The sequence below is a fragment of the Schistocerca nitens genome, chromosome 2, assembly GCF_023898315.1.
Source record: "Schistocerca nitens isolate TAMUIC-IGC-003100 chromosome 2, iqSchNite1.1, whole genome shotgun sequence".
Classification (NCBI taxonomy): Eukaryota; Metazoa; Arthropoda; class Insecta; order Orthoptera; family Acrididae; genus Schistocerca; species Schistocerca nitens.
In genome coordinates, this window is record NC_064615.1 from 480214835 (window position 1) to 480233221 (window position 18387).

General features: G+C 38.7%; 1 protein-coding gene across 1 annotated transcript in view; it reads left to right on the top strand.

Annotated features, from left to right (window-relative positions):
• Positions 1-18387, top strand: part of LOC126236405 (acyl-coenzyme A thioesterase 9, mitochondrial-like) — an 85966-nt gene that overhangs the window by 14552 nt on the left and 53027 nt on the right. The window contains exons 3-4 of the mRNA XM_049945698.1: positions 5918-6042; positions 18111-18231. Of these exons, the coding sequence (XP_049801655.1) occupies positions 5918-6042; positions 18111-18231 (246 nt within the window). The remainder of the gene's footprint in view (positions 1-5917; positions 6043-18110; positions 18232-18387) is intronic.

Below are 18387 nucleotides of genomic sequence, written 5' to 3' on the forward strand. Positions count from 1 at the left end.
ATGTCCTGCTCAATTAAACGTACTGTGACCTGTATGTGGATTCAAAATTTGTAGATACACAGTGTCTCAAAATATTTGTTATTCTATACTGATCCACTATCAATAGTTGCAAGTCACTTTCTTGTACTTTGCTTCAGCACTGAATGTGTCCATATTCGAGTGCTCTGATCACTCTATGGCACCAAATGTGGGATTGCTCAAGGTAATGGCGTGGACACAATTTGATGATAAATTTCCAAGTTGATTAAAGTTACCATAGCACCAGTGCGATTAAGAAACACCTTTGGTATTATTTTATAGTTAGGTTCACTGACATTTTGTAGGATTTTTTCCACCACAGGTACTGTAATATTTAGCTACTACTGTGTCTATTTTTCATGCTGAACCTTCCCAGAACCCCTGCACTTAATTGCTATAGTACACAACTACTGAATGGCATTGTTTGTTACAGCACTGTCATACCGCATCACAGAAACAGCAGTTAAGCCAGTTGTATGAAGTGAAACATTGAGTGCAAGAAATGAGAGCACAGTGACTGCTGAAGTGTGAATGTTGTATACATTCCCCCTGTATTCCACGAGGTGGGGAAAGTTTCAGGTTGCTGTCCAGGCTGGCATGCTATTTGCTTGCTCTGCACTGATTTTTGGCTGAAGCCTGGCTAACAATCTGATGCTGTGGCAACATTTGAACTACTCATACATGAGCTTCTATAGCTTCATACTTTAACTATATCTGGAGGCTAATCTATAAGTTCTGCATTGGTCCATTGAGTTAGGTCTGTTGCTTGAGTAATTTGGATTTAGTAATTTTAATGCTTTGTGGCAGATTTCTTTATCTGCATATCATTACTCAGTGAATTCATGTATGACACTGACCACGTATATGAGACTAACAACATTAAAATGAGCACTTGTGATCTAAACCAAGCTTTGATAAGCTTGGCCTGACTTTTTTGTGACTGATGAAAATGCAGTATAGCTGCTACTATGGGTGTTTGCTTCTATAATATGTCATTAGCAATTCACACTAATATGTCATTAGCAATTCACACATTTCTACAAAAGGCAACAAATCAGGGTCTGCTGCTGGAGCTAGTTTATGCAGTAACTGAAACATATCTGGACCATACCAAGAAAGAAAGACTTGCTTCTGACTATTGAGATTGGTTTACCTCAAATGCTGTGAAGTGCTGTTGCAGTCTATAGGATTACTATTCCTCTTTATCATCATTGAATGCCGAAAATGCAGGTGGCAAGATTGCAGGCTGCTTTGGTCCTGCTGGTAGCTGGAGGGGGGGGGGGGGGCTGATGGTGGGTGCTATCTGCTCCAGATGAAGCTCCACAAATTGTGCTCCTAGCTTTTATTCTCGCTGCTCTTGTTGCTCAAGTCGTTGCTCTTGCTGTACCCACTCTTGTTCCATTTACTGTTCTTCCAAGTCCATTTGTAGCTGACACGCCTTTACATTCTTCCAGATGCATTTTACTGGTTTTTGTTCACACACAATTGAAAATACCTCATAACCACACTTTATTGAACTAATACAAGATACGTTAATGACAGGATGGAACACAGAGTTCACTCAGCAGTGTAATACTAGGCTACACAGCTTGAAAATCAGTTCAGAGCCAAGAGTCTTCAATTGCACAAACACAAGTAAACCACATAGAGTCCATGAAAGGCAACAAGTATTACAGCAGTGTTCATCAATGTTGCACTCATCTGGAAGATCATGATGTTAAACAGTATGGGCACAATATGATACTAACAGGCAGCCCCCTTTATCCCAGGTACAAGGCAATTGTCCATGCCCAAGTGACATAGCATGATCTGTGATGACCTTGCTTTGTTCTTGTATGCCAGTGTGTCACCCCGTGGAGACTGCCCCAGCTGCACTGCTATATGTGGTAGGTTTGTATCATTATCACTGGAGGATATTAAAGGGATTGTGGTAATCTTTGCTGGTTCCTGGGTACAGTAGTTATTGTTCATTGAACAACCCAAGTAAATGTTTTATAATGTATGCACTGTAGTTCTTTGTTTGTATTGTCTTCACTATTAGTTTCTTATATAATATGGATCCATGTAACATTGAAGTGAGCCAGAGGACTGCTAAAATGATATTGTAATAATGTCCAATGGTCTTTCACAACAGTGAAAAGTAACTTTCTTTTCATTATGTGTACTCCTTTTTTTCCTTTGTTATTTGGCAGATAGTGCTACGGCTGGTGACAGCTTTGTGGCAGTGAACACATCATTCCTTTCAGTCTTTTCAAAAAACTGCCTTGAAAGCCTTCCATGAAGTGCAGATAAAATATTAGCTAGCAACAACTTCAATAACAGTGCAATTGACGAAAAGTTTGTCAATTACAAAAATGGTCTATGCTACTTAAAATGAAAAAAAAAACTAGTTAAATAGTTATTGTTTTCAGAATGAAATTTCCATTCTGCAGTGGAGTGTGCACTGATGTGAAACTTCCTGGCAGATTAACACTAGAATGGCAGAGTTTCTGACATTCCTAAAATGGCAGAAAGGGCTAATTTTGATTCCACATAAAATATTTTCATATTTGACTTAAACAAGTACTTTATTTTAGTTTTTGTTATTCCATTCCTTTTTTACTAGCAGTCACAGTAATTATTTAACATGATAATTAATAATTACTTATTTATTTCAACAAGAAAATATCCTACAAATTGATTGTTGCTAATGCCAACAAATTTATGGAACTATAGATTTTCATTTATCATCTATCTGTACAATCTTCTAGACACATTTAGTATTTTTGGTCCATATCACTCTTACAAGTGTTTTACAACTCAAGTCATTGGACTCTGCTAGATACACTTAGCACAGGTGATTTCTGTTTTACACCCACATTTTCCTCACACAGCTTTGAGGCAGTTTACACAGTTTTCACTGGTCTTGTTGCCTTTGCAGAGGCTGATTTGGCACTTCCTCTGCTTTCTACATGATTTCAATCCCATATCCTCTTTCTTTGCGTGATGTTCTTGCTCTTTCGTTCCCTTGAGTTCATTCACCAGCTGAAGTATGAACTTTTTCCTTTCCATTTTCCTGTTCGTAACTATGTTGTAGACGACTCTTGCATTTATTGCCACCATGACCAAGATGTTGCAGAAGGCTTTCATTCGCCATCTCCTACATGCAATCTCTGTAGCATATTTACGGGTCATTTGGTCAACCACGTCCACCCCATATTTTGCTGCTTTGTAGAATGTTAAGGCCTCAGGTTTATTCTTTCTTTCTTTCTTTCCTTCCTTGCTTACTGCTACTTCAGCATGCAGTGTACTCAGAAGAATGACATTTTGATTGTTATTTTCTTGGTATAAAGTCTTATGGCACAGTCTGTGTTGCCAGTATGATGTAGGATGGTGGTGGAGTGTGTTTCAGCATTGGGCTTCCTTACTTCATGGGGGATTTCACAATGAATCTTGTTCATTGTACAAACTAATGAAGTTTTCTTTTCTTTGGGTGTCTTAGTAATTTGAAGACACATAAAGAAGTTGTCTCATCACATTTCTTCTTTTATTTCCAAATGCCTGCATGACATACAGAACAGTGTACTTTCCAAATGGTTGCTTCTCTCTATGCATGTCCTCTTTGCTGAGGTATGGGAAAGCATTTCATGTATACTTTGTTGTTATATCGACAGCCAACCTGAATTTGAGACCATATTTGTGTGTGAATTGAGTGAACTTGCGTCTTGTTTTGCTTGTTGCTCATCAGTGGTCATATTTTCTCCAGGGTGTTAAGAAGGAATACAGTTTTCAGTCAACTTTCCCCAAATTTCAGATACAAGAGCAAATTTGTTGGGTGCCAGACATTCAGCTAGGGTCCCCCAAGAGTGCGACATACCTTTTGCACAAATGACACCCCAAGCCTACTTGATGGCTCTCGGTATCTGTGTTTCTTCAAGTGACACAATCCAGCCATTGTTTGTTTAGTATTTTTTGAGCATTTGATTCTTTGTATTTCTTCATGAGACATAGCGTTCCTTCATCAAAAATAAGATGGAAGGCACTGATGACAGAGTCATCTACTCATTGGCAGATGTAAGCATTGCGACCTCCTCTCTCCTTTAGAATGTTCACAGTTGACCTTTTTTCAGAAAACAAAAAATTGGCAATCTCTCACATGGTTCAAAAATTGGCAATATTCCACATTGTTCCATCCATAGCAACCATCTTTGTAGACACTTCCAACTGTACCTGTTGTGATGAAAGCTGTGACAATTGATGTAGATCAGCATATGAATACTCTTCCACTAATCGCTCCTCGGTCACGTGTCTCAGGTACAGTATCATCATCTTCATCAGTGAAGTCAATCTCTGATTCAAATTCAAAGAGATGTAACACTTCTTCATCAGAAAGTCCATGCTGTTGACACATGTTTGAAAACATTTTTCATGGACAAAAACTATTCCTAAATGACACAGTAATAACTGTGATAGATTGGAATTTACAGGTGGCAAGTTGCAACAATGAGCAGCAACTGCTCTGCATGACTGCTGACTCTTGCGTCTTCATCATTGGATAAATTATATGTATTCAGAAGAGAAATTACAGTGGGGTCAAATTTTACCCCTTCTGCCATTCAAGGTATATCAAATGAAATGTTGAAGAAAAAAATATATTTCGTAAATCCTAATACATCACCATACACAAGAGAAACACTTAGGAAAAGTCGTATGATTTCATTAATGAAGTAAATAAATTGGATATGACAATGAAAGAAAAAAGTACGACAGGGATAATTTTGACTGCTTCCACCATCTAATGTCAAAACTGTGGACCGGACTGAGACTCAAACTCGGGACCTTTGCTTTCCATGCGCAGTTGCCTTTCACAGGCAAGTGCTCTATCGACTGAGCCACCCAAGCATGACTCACAACCCATCCTCACTGCCTCACTTTGACAAAGGCCTCATCTCCTACCTTCCAAACTTCACAGAAGCTCTCTTTCATGCCTGGAAGTAAGGATATTGTCAAGATGTGTCCTAGCCACAGCCTGGGATGTTTCGAGAATGAGATTTTCACACTGCAGTGGAGTGTGCTGAAGTGAAACTTCCTGGCAGATTAAAACTGTGTGTCGGACTGAGACTCAAACTCAGGACCTTTGCAAGAATTATGTTCACCCAACTTGACTGAAATCTGTTATATTATTATATTACGAAATTTCAGAGCTATATTGTCAATTTCGTGACAGCCCTGCATTCTTTTGTGTGTATACTTGTACTCCTGCTTTCTCTCTCTCTCTCTCTCTCTCTCTCTCTCTCTCTCTCTCTCACCAACTGATTATTTTCCAAGTATTTCTCATAACATGTGATCACTGCATATAAATATTGTATTTTGTTTTAGTGTGAATGTGTTATTTTCTTTCACTTCTCAGAACTGTTTCCTATAGTTTCTTGCATTTACATACTTCAGGAACTTCATGTAATTATTGCAAACCACATTCTATTTCCCTGAATTTCAGCAAGGAATTTACTGTTGGCTAACAATGATAAGAATCCATATTTGCACTGATTTTCTGTTGCAGCTATCCTCCTAAAAGCATCATGATCATCAGCTGTAGCTTTGTTACATCTCCTCATTATAGCCAGATTGATCCATTTCTTTTATTTTCTTTTTAGGTACACCCAACTGGAATTTTGTGCATCCCTGAAGACTTACTCTCTTTTTCCATTCTGTTCTTTCAGTTATTTGAAGCCACAGCATGATTAGGGCTTAGAGATGAAACAAAAGTTTAGCTGTCATATTTATTTAAAAATACCTTTAGTAACTAACGTGTTTATGTTATCAGGGCAAAAAAAAAAAAAAACTATATATTCATGGCACTGATCACTTGTTAATGTCAATATCACACACTTGTATGTGCCTCTTTCTTTTTACTTGACAGTGAAAAATCGTCTTATAGAAGTCATGGGGATTCAGCGCAGCTACAAGCCATTACAGCTGAGTCGGAGTCATTTGCTGGAGTACCTGCCAAAGAGCCAGGATGAACTTCCTGTTAGGAAAATGAAGGTATTCAGAAAACAATTTCCTTGAACGTGTTTGTGAAGAGAATTCTAGCTGTTTCATATAAATTAATAATTTATTGAGACGTATACATGTACTTTTAATAGGACATAGTTGTGAGGTAGAAGAAAGATATTCATAGTGAAATATGGAGTAAGCAGTAGATATAGTATCATCATTACAAAGATTGCAAATTGGACAAAATTTCGTGAATGAAATAGATGTTGTATAACATCAATAAAAATATGACTCTAGCCGTGATCACCTCCTATCCTCTCCTATCAGTTGTGGAATCTGATATAAGACACAATTTTAATTTATTTTACTGATGTATTTTTTTTTAAGATTTTATTTATTTCCTGTACATTATGCATCAAACCTCTGTCAATTCTTCTTTTACTATATGCTGTTGGGGAATTCATGGTTCAGAAAACTTATTCATTTTCTTATCTCATTTCCTCTCCATTCATAGAACTACACCTTACACCCAAAGCAATTTCCTCTATTATTATGTAATTGTATGTGTACCACTAGAAGGCTTAAAAAAAATACAGAATAGCAAAGAATGTAATAATTGCAAGGATTTGATTGTAAGACATTTCAGATAATGACATATGTGATATGTACACTTTGCTCTTCAATCATGTCCGATATTTCATGACAGTAGAGGAGAGTTTGAGTAGATGTTGGCTATTCACATTAAGCTGTTTAATGACATCCATCACACATGTTCAACCTGTAATGTTGTCTGTATCTGAAATTTACAAAGGTAGAAATTTAGAAGCAGATTTGACCTTGCATGTTTGAAACATCAGTCAGAATGGTCATTATGAAGAACATGATGGTTTATACAAGCACATAATACGCCAAGATGACGATTTGTGTCCTGATGATGATCTTATAAATAAAAAATGACGGCTCAGTAAATAGAATCACTTTTGATGTATTTTCCAACATGAATTTCATAAAATACATTTCAGTTGTGGAGTTCTGATGACTGTAAATGATTCATATAATGAAATGAAGCCTATATGTTGCCCAAAGGTACACTCAAGATATCTGCAAAAAATGCTCTGAAAATTTGTCTACTAGTTTTGGAGATTAGTGTATTCAAACAGACAGGCACAGCAGTTTTACAGTTTCGTTATTAGAATTGATTAATGGTGTGGACACACTCAGTAAAGTGCTGTAAAATCCTTATTACCAACAATTTGCATTTGAGATGTATAGTTTACTGATAAATTGACCAAAAAAAAGTTAACCTTCACACAAGAAAAAGTATTATTCCGCTACACAAACCACACACACAACCAAAAGACATTTATGCATAATCTTTCAGCCACAGACTCTGCCAGGAAAAAAAGAGAAACACATCATTCATTCACACAAGGAAGCAAACTGCATGCATGCATGACTGCCAACTCCAGTAGCTCAAACAAGCATGATTGAAACTATACATGCCAGGAAAGTTCTCAGGACTTTCAAATTAGCTAATAACATTCCTTTGGTCAGCTGTACTTCAACAGTGCCAAAATTATCTAAATTCACAGACACTACTTTCGTTTACATTTCATCCCGTACGCATACTATACTTCTCCTTAAAAAGCAATGTGATGTGTCTAATTTGTCATTTTCACCAATGGTTCCACAGAGCACAATGCATTAATGGGCCATTCCAGTCCCATATTTACCTAGACCAACTTCCTGCTTACTTGCAGCATAATATCATGTGAATTAATCTTTAGTGTGTTGACAGCAGTTTAGGTGGTTCACTCCTTAAGATTAGTGCACCTCGCATTTGTAATATCCTGGCAGCCGTATCCTCCAGTTGGAATGTTGTCCCTCTACCTTCAACTATACATCATATAAGGTCAATTTTAGCATACTGCATTATCAGAAAGTCTTAGGATTAGACCATGCAGTGATGATCACTTACCTGGACTACAATCTCTATGCACTGCTTAAAACACTACATCCCCACCTGAAAATCTACCATTGCTGAGCCTAAAGACTCACTATCTCCAACTCCACCTTATTTGTAGTATGGAGGGTTTAATCACCTCTGAGCCACAAGGTCCATATTTGCTACTGACACACGCACGCCAGTGACCAATAACAACTTGTGCTTCATACCCTTCATTATTCCCTCTGTACTACATTCCATCTCTGCACCCATACTAGTAGAATTGGGGTTCCCTTTTTCATTTAACACTTGCTTATTCATCCCGTTTCTCCTTACCATTTCTACAATCACATTGGTGGTGTCCATGTCCCATTGCCTAACAGCTGCAACATCTCACGTTAATAAAGAACACTCTTATCCCGTATTCCTGGTACTACATCAGTTTCTTCACACTCACCGATAGATAAACTGACCATAGGATATAAATAATTCGGAGCACCCCTCCTCACCCTTCTAGGCACATCACACGGCAAACCCCTTAGAAATGCGTCCGATGCCCTCTGTTCTGTTTCATGGAGTAGATCTCTGTTTCCCATGTCACTCTCCTCTAAATCATGTGTCAGCACATTCACCTTCTTTATTCTGCCCACAAAATTCTCTACCGAAGGGTAAAAGAATGGATCTGCAACATTACAGACCAATATCCTTAACATCGGACTGCTGCAGAATTCTTGAACATGTTCACGAATCAGCAGAGTTTTAGAAAGTAATACTCATGCAAAACTCAGCCTGCCATTTTCTCTCATTATATACTGCAAACCATGGATTAAGGGCAACAGGCAAATTCCATATTTCTCCAAAAAGCATTTGACATGATATGCCACTGCATGCTGTTAACGAAGATACAAGCATACGCAACGGGTTCCCAGGTATGAAAGTGGCTCGTAGACCCCTTAAGTAGTATGATTTCCACAATGGTGAGTGAAACGGCGTCATCAATAGTGCCCCATGGAAGTGTGATAGGATCACTGTTATTTTCTATATACACAAATGATCTGGTGGACAGAGTGGCCAGCAATCTGTGATGTACAGGAATGTGTCGAAGTTGAGTGACTGTAGAAGGATACAAGATAACTTAGACAATATTTTTAGTTGGTGTGATGAATGGTAGCTACCTCTAAATGTAGAAAAATGTAAGTTAATGCAGACGAGTAGGAAAAACAAACCAACATTGCAAAGCAATATGAAATGAAATGAGCATGAGCGTGTCAGGATTGTAACGGGGAAGGTGAATGGGTGATCTTGTTTTCTTGGGAGAATTTTGGGAAAGTGTGGTTCACCTGTATAGATCACTGACATTCATGTTGGCTTCCTCTACTAGTCGTAACTTTGTCACCTCTAATAACTTATCCCGTGACCGCCCCTCCTCCCCCCCCCCCCCCCCAAATTAGCTGCTAACTACAGGTCATTATGTCTTCAGTTGACTCTTCAGAGAAGGGTGTGATCGAACTGGCTGTGGCTGGATCTAATAAAGGAATAGCTTGTTTGGCTAATTCTAGCCATTTCTCCCTAGCTGTAAGCCTATAATGCAAATATGCATTAACTGCTTTCAGTTGCACCATTTCATTTCATTAACCAATATTTGAACTGTCTCCCAATTAGTGACACACTAAATTTGAGACTCTACCATTGAGGGACCTTAATCTCCAAAACAAACTTAAAGAACACAAAATATTCTCACAACAGGCTGTATGACACAGCTCACACTGACGTATTATGTTTTTATCATCATCCATCATGACCCTGTGCACTGACTAGGCACATGTCCTTACCAATGACAATTAACACAAATTACTGGTACTGAATCCACACAAGGTGCAGAATTCCCTGGCAAATCACACTAACCACATATCACAAGCAGTAAATAATGCTCCTTTGTATTGCCACAGAATTGTGAACGTTCAGCCAGTTCTCCTGGCTGTACAAATATAACCGTCAAATCCCTGTGTATCACTTGCTTAGACTACATGCCCTCTACACATAAAACAAAGAAAACAACCACAAAAACCTGTAGTCTTCTCACTCACCCCACTGTTTGATGAAACTGCATGCTGTGGTTGTGAAGCCATGCTGTGTGGAGATCGACTTGTTTGGCCAGTTGGCAGATGAGGTCCACAGATACTTCTGACACCTCTCTGTAGCAAGCTAGGATGATTGTGGCTACTATGATGTAGAGGTAGTTGAGTGGCGGGTTGTGAATGTTGAATGCATGTTATTTGATATTAAGCTACAAAATCAAAGTGCTGTGATACCCGTGCTGTCTGCAGGCACGTGGTCCACTGGCGGTACCAGTGATGTCAAGGAAGTCGTGGCAGCAGGACGCCGTTTGATATCCACTTCCTGCTTTGCTGACGCTGTTCACCCCACTCATCAGTGCATGCCTCAGTTTACACTCTTTGGCCCTGAATGAGCAAAGCCAGCAATGTAAACATCTGCTGAATTCTCACAGGCACCCTTTGCTACTGATTTAGAAGTATGGCAGCATTATCGCCCTGGCTGCTGCTGCTCTCCAAGGCAGGGCTTCAGTGCTGTCGTGGAGCCTGAGGGTGGCTCATCTTTAGTGATTTTCTAAGTCCATGGGTGTGGACCAAAAACTTTGAGCTGGTCTGGTGGAGCAGACTACCCAGACTGATGTTAACTACTGGTTGGGCCATGGCGTGAAGCATGATAGAGACTCCCATGGACCCAGAGTCATGGAGGGTGCTATCAGACTGTGCAAAGCTGTGCTATAAACAGAGGGTATTGCAGTGATCAATAGCACACTTGTTGTCGTGATACATTGCTTCTAGGCACACCCAGATCAACACCTCATGATGGTGTAGAAATACTCTGCAGGCTGGTTTGTAATTGCATGGTCTCTCTGCAATGTCACCATGATTACATAGCATGGCCTAGCCACCTTGCGGTGTACAAATAGACTCGCTTGGGAAATTACATATGGAGCTGCTTTTAACTCAGTAATGCCCAAACTTGGTGACAGTGCACGTATAGATATCAGCAGAAATAAGAGATGCAAAAAATTAGCATGAGCGTTTCTTTTTCAGTATTTGAGTAGTTTTTTTCTGCTTTATTGAGCTATCTAGAAGTGTATGCTAGTGGGTGTTCTTTCCTGTCTCTTGACAGCTTCAGACACAGCTTAGAGCACGGCTGCTCAAATCACAGAGCAATATAAACTATTTTTGGTAGTTGGGAAAAGCAAGGGTGGGACCACTGGCTAGTAATTTTTTCAATCACTCAAATGCTGTTTCGCAGTCTGAAGTCTATTGTAACTTTACTCCATCCTTCAACAAAGGCATAAGGGGCCTTCCTACATCTGCATATTTTGGAATATATCTTCGGTAAAAATTGGTGATCCCACGATGTGACTACAACTCTTGTACTTTGTTTGTCGTTGGGAAATCTTTTATGGCTTGTACTAGTCATGGGTCAGTTTCGTACATCATCATGTCCGAAAATATGGCCTAAAGAGCAGGCCTCCTGTAATATGAAGTGGCAATAAGAGCCAGGGTCATACCCCTGCCGTACCCATTCAGATACCTCTCATAGATATACCATGTGCTCCCAGATGTCCTTGAAGAAAACAATGATATCATCCAGGAAGACCATGTATTCTTTTGGATTCAGACCCCCATAGCACCCCATCTAACAAGCTGTGGAATGTTCATAAGTCCATGAGGGTAAAATATCAGCATTGCCCCACTCCGTCTAAGGTCTCCGTAATGTTCGGTATGGGGTATTGATCAGTTGTTGTTCACTGGTTTAAATAGCTATAATTGCAGCAGAACCTATTAACCTTCTTACCATCTCAGGATTTCTCTGGCACAATGACAACCAGTGCTGACCAGGGACTGGCATTTTCTTCTATAATTCTGTCCTGCAGCTGTTGTTCAGTAAACTCCTATCACTGCTAGTGGATGATGGGGGACCCAATATGGTTTCTTGTACATAGGCAACCTGTTTGCAGTGGCAATTATGTGCTGCACTAGTGACATAGCAGGCACTGGTCCAGGCAGGTTAAATAATCCTGTGTATTCCTCTAATAATCTCTCCGTGTCCGCACTGTCACATCTGTTCAGATGCAACACCTTTCCCCTTGGTGCAATTAAACTGACAGACTGTCCTGGGTTCATGTACTCTACACTGAAATCCCCAGTCAACTCGTTCTTTGTTCTCTGGCTTCACTACAGATGAAGTATTATCAGCAAGTCAGCTCCTATATCGAACCAAAGCAGTCCTCCCATCCTTTTCATATTGTATCCCACAAGTTGTGTCTAAGAGACCATGTGTTCAGTTTAATTGGTTTTCCTTACATTTCAGGTGTTCTTTGCAACAGTTTGGTTCTCTCAGCACTAAAACCAAGACAGAATGTCCCATCCAGCTATTGTAGATTGACATTGGTGTGATGTTTAACAGGGAAGTCCTGGCCGAGAGTGACATCGCAGCTTATGCCGATGCTAAGGTGAACTTCCAGACACACCCGGAAGTTCTTCCTCCACACTCAGAAATCCAACAATGCCAAACAGAGCAAGTAAGCACTATTACTACCTACACCACTTAGCCTACAACATGTTTGGTGTAAATTCACTGCACCAACACTGATTAGCCAAGGATACCTGCCAGTGATCATGTATCCAAAAAAAAAAAAACATACTCAGTCTTCCTTTAACATAACCAGACAGGCAAATGTCTGCCACTGATTTCACACAGGGCTGTCCTGTGGTCAGACTTACTGGGAGTGTTGCACAGAGATCACAGCACCCCCATCCCATTTAATGGAGGTACACGTGTTACCCAGATTCCATCTTCACATAGCTGCTGCCATTTCTATGGCCTTGTAGAAAACCACTGAATGTGGTGAGAGCCACATCAATAACATATGACCTCTGTATTAAAAACTACCCGCTCCTCTCTTGGTCTAGTCACTGACACTGGCACAGACAAAGCTGCCACAGTTGCTACTGCTTCGTTCTAGGTTTTCAGGAATTCCATGCACACTTTTCATGGCATCTCAGCTGCAGACACCTTAAAAACACATCAAGTGCCCATTGTTCTGCTTCCTGCAGAATAGCCTTATTGGCTGTATCATCATTTGTCAGTTCATGTGTATTAACATTAAAAAAATTTCTACCAATACCCAAGCTTTTTGTACTAAAAGACTGAACATCTGCAACTTCTCATAGCCCATTACGTACGTTCTATCATCCTATACTAATTTTAAACGAGCTGTATTTAACAGCTGCTTGTTACTCCATTTACCTAACTTCATGGCTGTATGTGACCTAAAGAAAAAAGAACATCTTCCTCAGTTTATTCAAAAATGGGGCACACCAGTGAGTCAGTATCAGCATCAAAGGTGCGTGGAGACACGTTAGAAGTCGGCCATTTCTTTCTTTCATCCATTAAACAATGTGTTTCCCTACACAAAGCCTCATTATCAGCTGGCTTTTTGGCTATCTCATTCAGCAAATCTATATCATCACCTGAGTTGTAACTTTCTCACCGACAGACATTTTTGGTTGCTACTACCATCACTGGTGTACAGAAAAGAAAGGAAAGAAAGAAAAGCACAACCTTAAAGGCCCAAACAAAAGTTAAAGTGCACTTACTTGAAAACTTGCACTGATTGCCACTGCTGCAGCATCGTCTTTGTTTCTGCCCTGAATTGGTTCACCAAAACAGCCTTCAATAGTTGTTCTAAAACCAAGTGTAATGGGTCATTGTTATGGGAAGGTGTGGGTAAGTTGTTCCTTGTTGGAGGTGGGTGGAAGTGCCGCCAATTTAAGCAGCCAATCTGTTGTCAAATCTCTTTATTAACAGCCATACGTGCAATGCAAATAAGTGCATCTGCAACAACCAGACAATTTATGGTGAACAGTAATGAGCCACGTGGCAGCCAGGGCTAGGCAGGCAAATCTAGCAGGAATACTCACGCAATGAATATGGAATTACCAGTTGGTGAGCGGTGGTGGGCAGTGGTGATTGCTGGGCTGTCTGGAACTCCTGGCTTGACCTAGATCATGGAGGCAGAGGCAAATGCTTGCAGCTCCAGGTGACACTATCAGAGAGCAGACGCTGCTTCACAGCCCAGAGACAGCAAATGTACTGTAGTGGTGTCGTACATACGGTGACAACCTGGCACAGGCTGTATTTTATAGAAAGGCCCAGCTGTGCTGATGGCGACAGACTGGACCTGGGAGTTTAAATATGGCAGTCCAGTGCTGAGTTTACAGGAGAGCCATGTTTCTACATCGCCTGGAAGCCTCAGGAATGGGAGCTGATGACCAGGATCCAACTGTTGTGCAGCAGTCAAACTGCTGAAACTTACTGAAGACTGTTCCACTCCTACGTCAGTGGCACATATGTATGGTGGTTACAGAAGTGTCAGAGTTTTCTGGATTACGGTATCAGCAGGGGCATTGTTTGGCAGGTTGACTGTGGCTGAGACCTGGTTTTAGTATTGGGCAGCTTTCCATGCTGCTAAAATTCTAAGGCATTACAAAATGGCACTTACATTACTGTTGTTGTATGTTGAGTGTCAGTTTGATACTGTAAATTATATAAGAGAGAAATAGAAGCTATTTGATGTAAGTGAGCTTTCTTCAAAGTGGCAGCTCCCTGTGCAACACAAATAATTCGTAGTAGAGTAGTGATAATGACTGCAGAAGACTCAGGCTAATATATATCAAAGAGCCATGTATTATAACTTTATACCCAGTGAGTACAAAAAGTTAAGAGGATGACAAATTTCAGAGAGACTGCAGGAAACGGCTTATACCTAAGTGTTTAAATCCCCCAGAATTAAATCATGTAGTTGGTGGAGGGGAAGAAGAAGAAGAAGAAGAAGAAGAAGAAGAAGAAGAAGAAAAAACCTGAAGAGTTGTGCTACCAGTTTTTCTTTTTGTTAAATGAACCTGTGTAGCTTAAGAAAATGTGCATTATAAATCCTCTGTGTTGTGCTATTAATGAAAGAATTACAGATATAGTGTTCTAAGTTAAGCTCGTGCTTTTTTTTGTCACTTGTTGGAAGCAAATTAATTGCTTAATTAACTGCTGATACTGTGAACAGAATCACTTATTCATAGCTGTGTTTGTTGTTAATGTCTACCAAACGCATCTAGCAGCAGTATAGGTTTTGCTCCATGTTGTGATCCATGAAACCCTATGAATGAATCAGTGAAGAAATGCTCAAACAGAAACTATTTAGATTTTCTTCTATCATTCTTACTGATATACTTCAAAGAATGCATTTTGTTTCCACTCAGAATCCACAGATAATGATGTATGAAGGTGTAAATGTGAACAAAAGCTAACAGTTAACCCCTCTTGAACTTCGTATTTAGAGTTATTAAGGATGTCCAAATAACTGAATTATAGATTTCTTAAAAATATCTGTTTATTGTGTATGGCACTTATCTTACTAAAATAACATGTAAAATACAAGTCCATTGCACATTTATCTGATGTTTTGTGTTGCAGGTTGGAACAATTGTTTTTTATGGGTGATAATTAAAAATGTGTAACACATGGATTTTCCATAGATGGAAAATATTTGCTGCAGTAAGAATCTCTGGATAATGTAACAGAGAGTTGTAACTTAAAGATAATATAATTTAATATTGCATACTTTACACTTCAACAAAGAACATCCCTTAGTTGTAAAACACATTATTGAAAAAGAAGTGTATTATGGAGTGTGTTGCTTCATTTTCTACTTTTATTTTTCTCCAGTGAATGAAGCATCTTAATTGTGTTCCTGAAAATGTATGGCATTTGTGATGAAGCAAGCTGGGATATTTTTTACTTCTACCCTTGTTTTGCCATCTGCCTCCTTAAAATTCATTTTTTCACTTTTAACTAATTACCATTAACATACGTGAATATAATCTGCATTTTCATAAAAAAGAAATGTTGGCCCTCAGTTTTAAAGAATATAACACCAGATCTAATTTTGTGTGTAGTTTTATGTATGTAATTGATTTTCTAACTTATTTTGGCTATTCTTGGTTAGTATTTTTCATTATAGGACGAAATCAGTGATTGTTTTGTAACTTAAATTCTATTGTTGACTTACAAACAAACATAGTTTTTGTACTAAATATAAACATTTGGAGGAACAGGTAATAGTAATCTTAAAGGATCTATTTGGCTCTATTCGAAAACATGTCAGCAAAGCCAGACCTAAAGTAATTAACAGTTTTGTCAAAAGTATTGTTTGTATAACTATATATGTTAATTTCATGATTTAAACAAATAATTTGGCTTAACCCCTGCAGTAGGAGAAACTGTTAAAAAGAACTAATTTTTCGATGTATTCAGTTAATTTAATGAGTTAAGTTTTAATTGTAATTTCTGTAATTTCAACTTCAAACAATTTGTAGGTCAGTACCTATTATTGTGAGGATATATAAGGACCCAATTTTTGGTCCTGAGACAATCAGTCCACATCCGAGTTTGAGACAAGAACCTGTGTTGGTTAGAACAACAACAGTTCATCAAATTAACTGTGAAATAAGTGTAACACAATTAGGCTGTGTGTTAAAACAATGACAGTGTCTGTTCAGTATGTACCGCAGTAGTCTACAGGACTTGTGAACTGTGTGGTTAGGTTTTTACTTCTTGTAGATATACAACAGTAAACTATTGAAGCAGTATGTGGATGTTCACCTGCAACCTATTAATGAGACTTATCTCAAAAGTTAAACAATAGTGCACTGGCCATATAACTGTGTATTATTGGAGGGGGGGGGGGTTGTGAACAGGAAAAGTAAACATCTGTGAAAGACAAGTGTGCACCTGTCAGCTACATCATTTAAAGTAGTCTGTGTTTGACTTCCACCCCCAAAATTTTTCAGCCAGTATAGCAACACCGAGGTCAACAAACGAAGAAATAAAGAAGGTGAACCATCACACATTGTCTGAAGTAGTGCAGCAGGAGAGCTGGTTTCAAGTATGAGAGCCACTAGGCTAAACCCATCTCCCAGTATGTAAATTAATTTTTTCATAATGTCTTTTAGTAATAATAAACTGGAAGCCATAATAGTTCCCATAATAAGACTACAGGTAATCTTCTTCCTTCAGACCCATAGTATAAGCTGATGTTTCACACCTAATGATGTCACCATTGATTAGACATTAGATAAGTACATTCCTTCAACTTCAAACACCAATAAAGAAAGTAGAAATGTTCTTTCTTGCAATTTTTGTATCTACGTTTCTTGTTCTATGTTTCTTGTCAGTTAATTATCCCAATCGATGTGTTATTTTAATCTACAGATTCAACCATGAAAGATAATCTTCAGAAACATGGAGTGGTTCGATGTATACATTTATAAAAGTGAAGCGTTTGTTAGGAAGTAAATCTGTATACTATATTAACAATAAGCTATGTCTGTACTGATATATATTATTGGTCTTTACATGGGCTAAATGTTTTACACAGTAAAATTAACAGGAAATAAGCTAGTTTGAAAAAGTTGTTAATTTCATAGTTTATTTAAACAGCTACTATTTAGCTCATACTACTAGTCAGATAGATACATGACTGCATTGCAAGAATAACAATCATTTACATCTTCAGTGATAGAGAACAGTTTGCAGTAAACACTGCTGCTTGTCATGCAACAAATAAGAATCTTCAATCCTGGAATACAGAGAATCAGGCAGCTTCTAATAGTGGATATTAAGAAATGTTTTTCATTTTCTTTTAAAGTTGTAATAAGTTTCAGTTTCTTGCTTCTGTGCAAATGGCTGGTATTTCATAAATGATCTGGCAGTTGTGTTGTTACTCCATTTGGTTCTATTCTGGAAACTCCTTTGCAGTTACTGTTGCTACCTTAAATTTCTAGAGGAGTACTATGAAAGATGTCATTTTTGGTTACATGTGGTTTTTGCTCGTCATTCCTGTTCTTTCATCTGTCTTCCTTTACATAGCATATTTTCTCATTAGGTCAATTTCTTGCTCATTTTGAGATATTATATTAATTAATATGTTTGATATAAGTGAATTTCTCCAAGCATTTGCTGGTGAACATGATAAAATGAACAACTCAGTGATAACATATTTCACTACCTTAAACTATTGTATCTCACTGTATGGACATTTTTGTTTCAGGATAGCTTTTCCAGTGTAGTAATTCCACTGAGCACAGATATAACACTGCAAGAAAAGTATGTGACATTTCTTGGGCATGTACGGCTGGGGAGACTTATGGAGGACATGGATATATTTGCAGGTGAGACCTTGTTGGGAATTTGTCTACATTATATATACTTATGAAATTTAAGGTCAGCTCAAATACCACGTGCACTCCCACCTTCTGCATGCTTTCCAAAATTCGTAAATCTAACCATCCAAAATGCCCCACAGCAGCTGGTTACCGTGTTCCTCT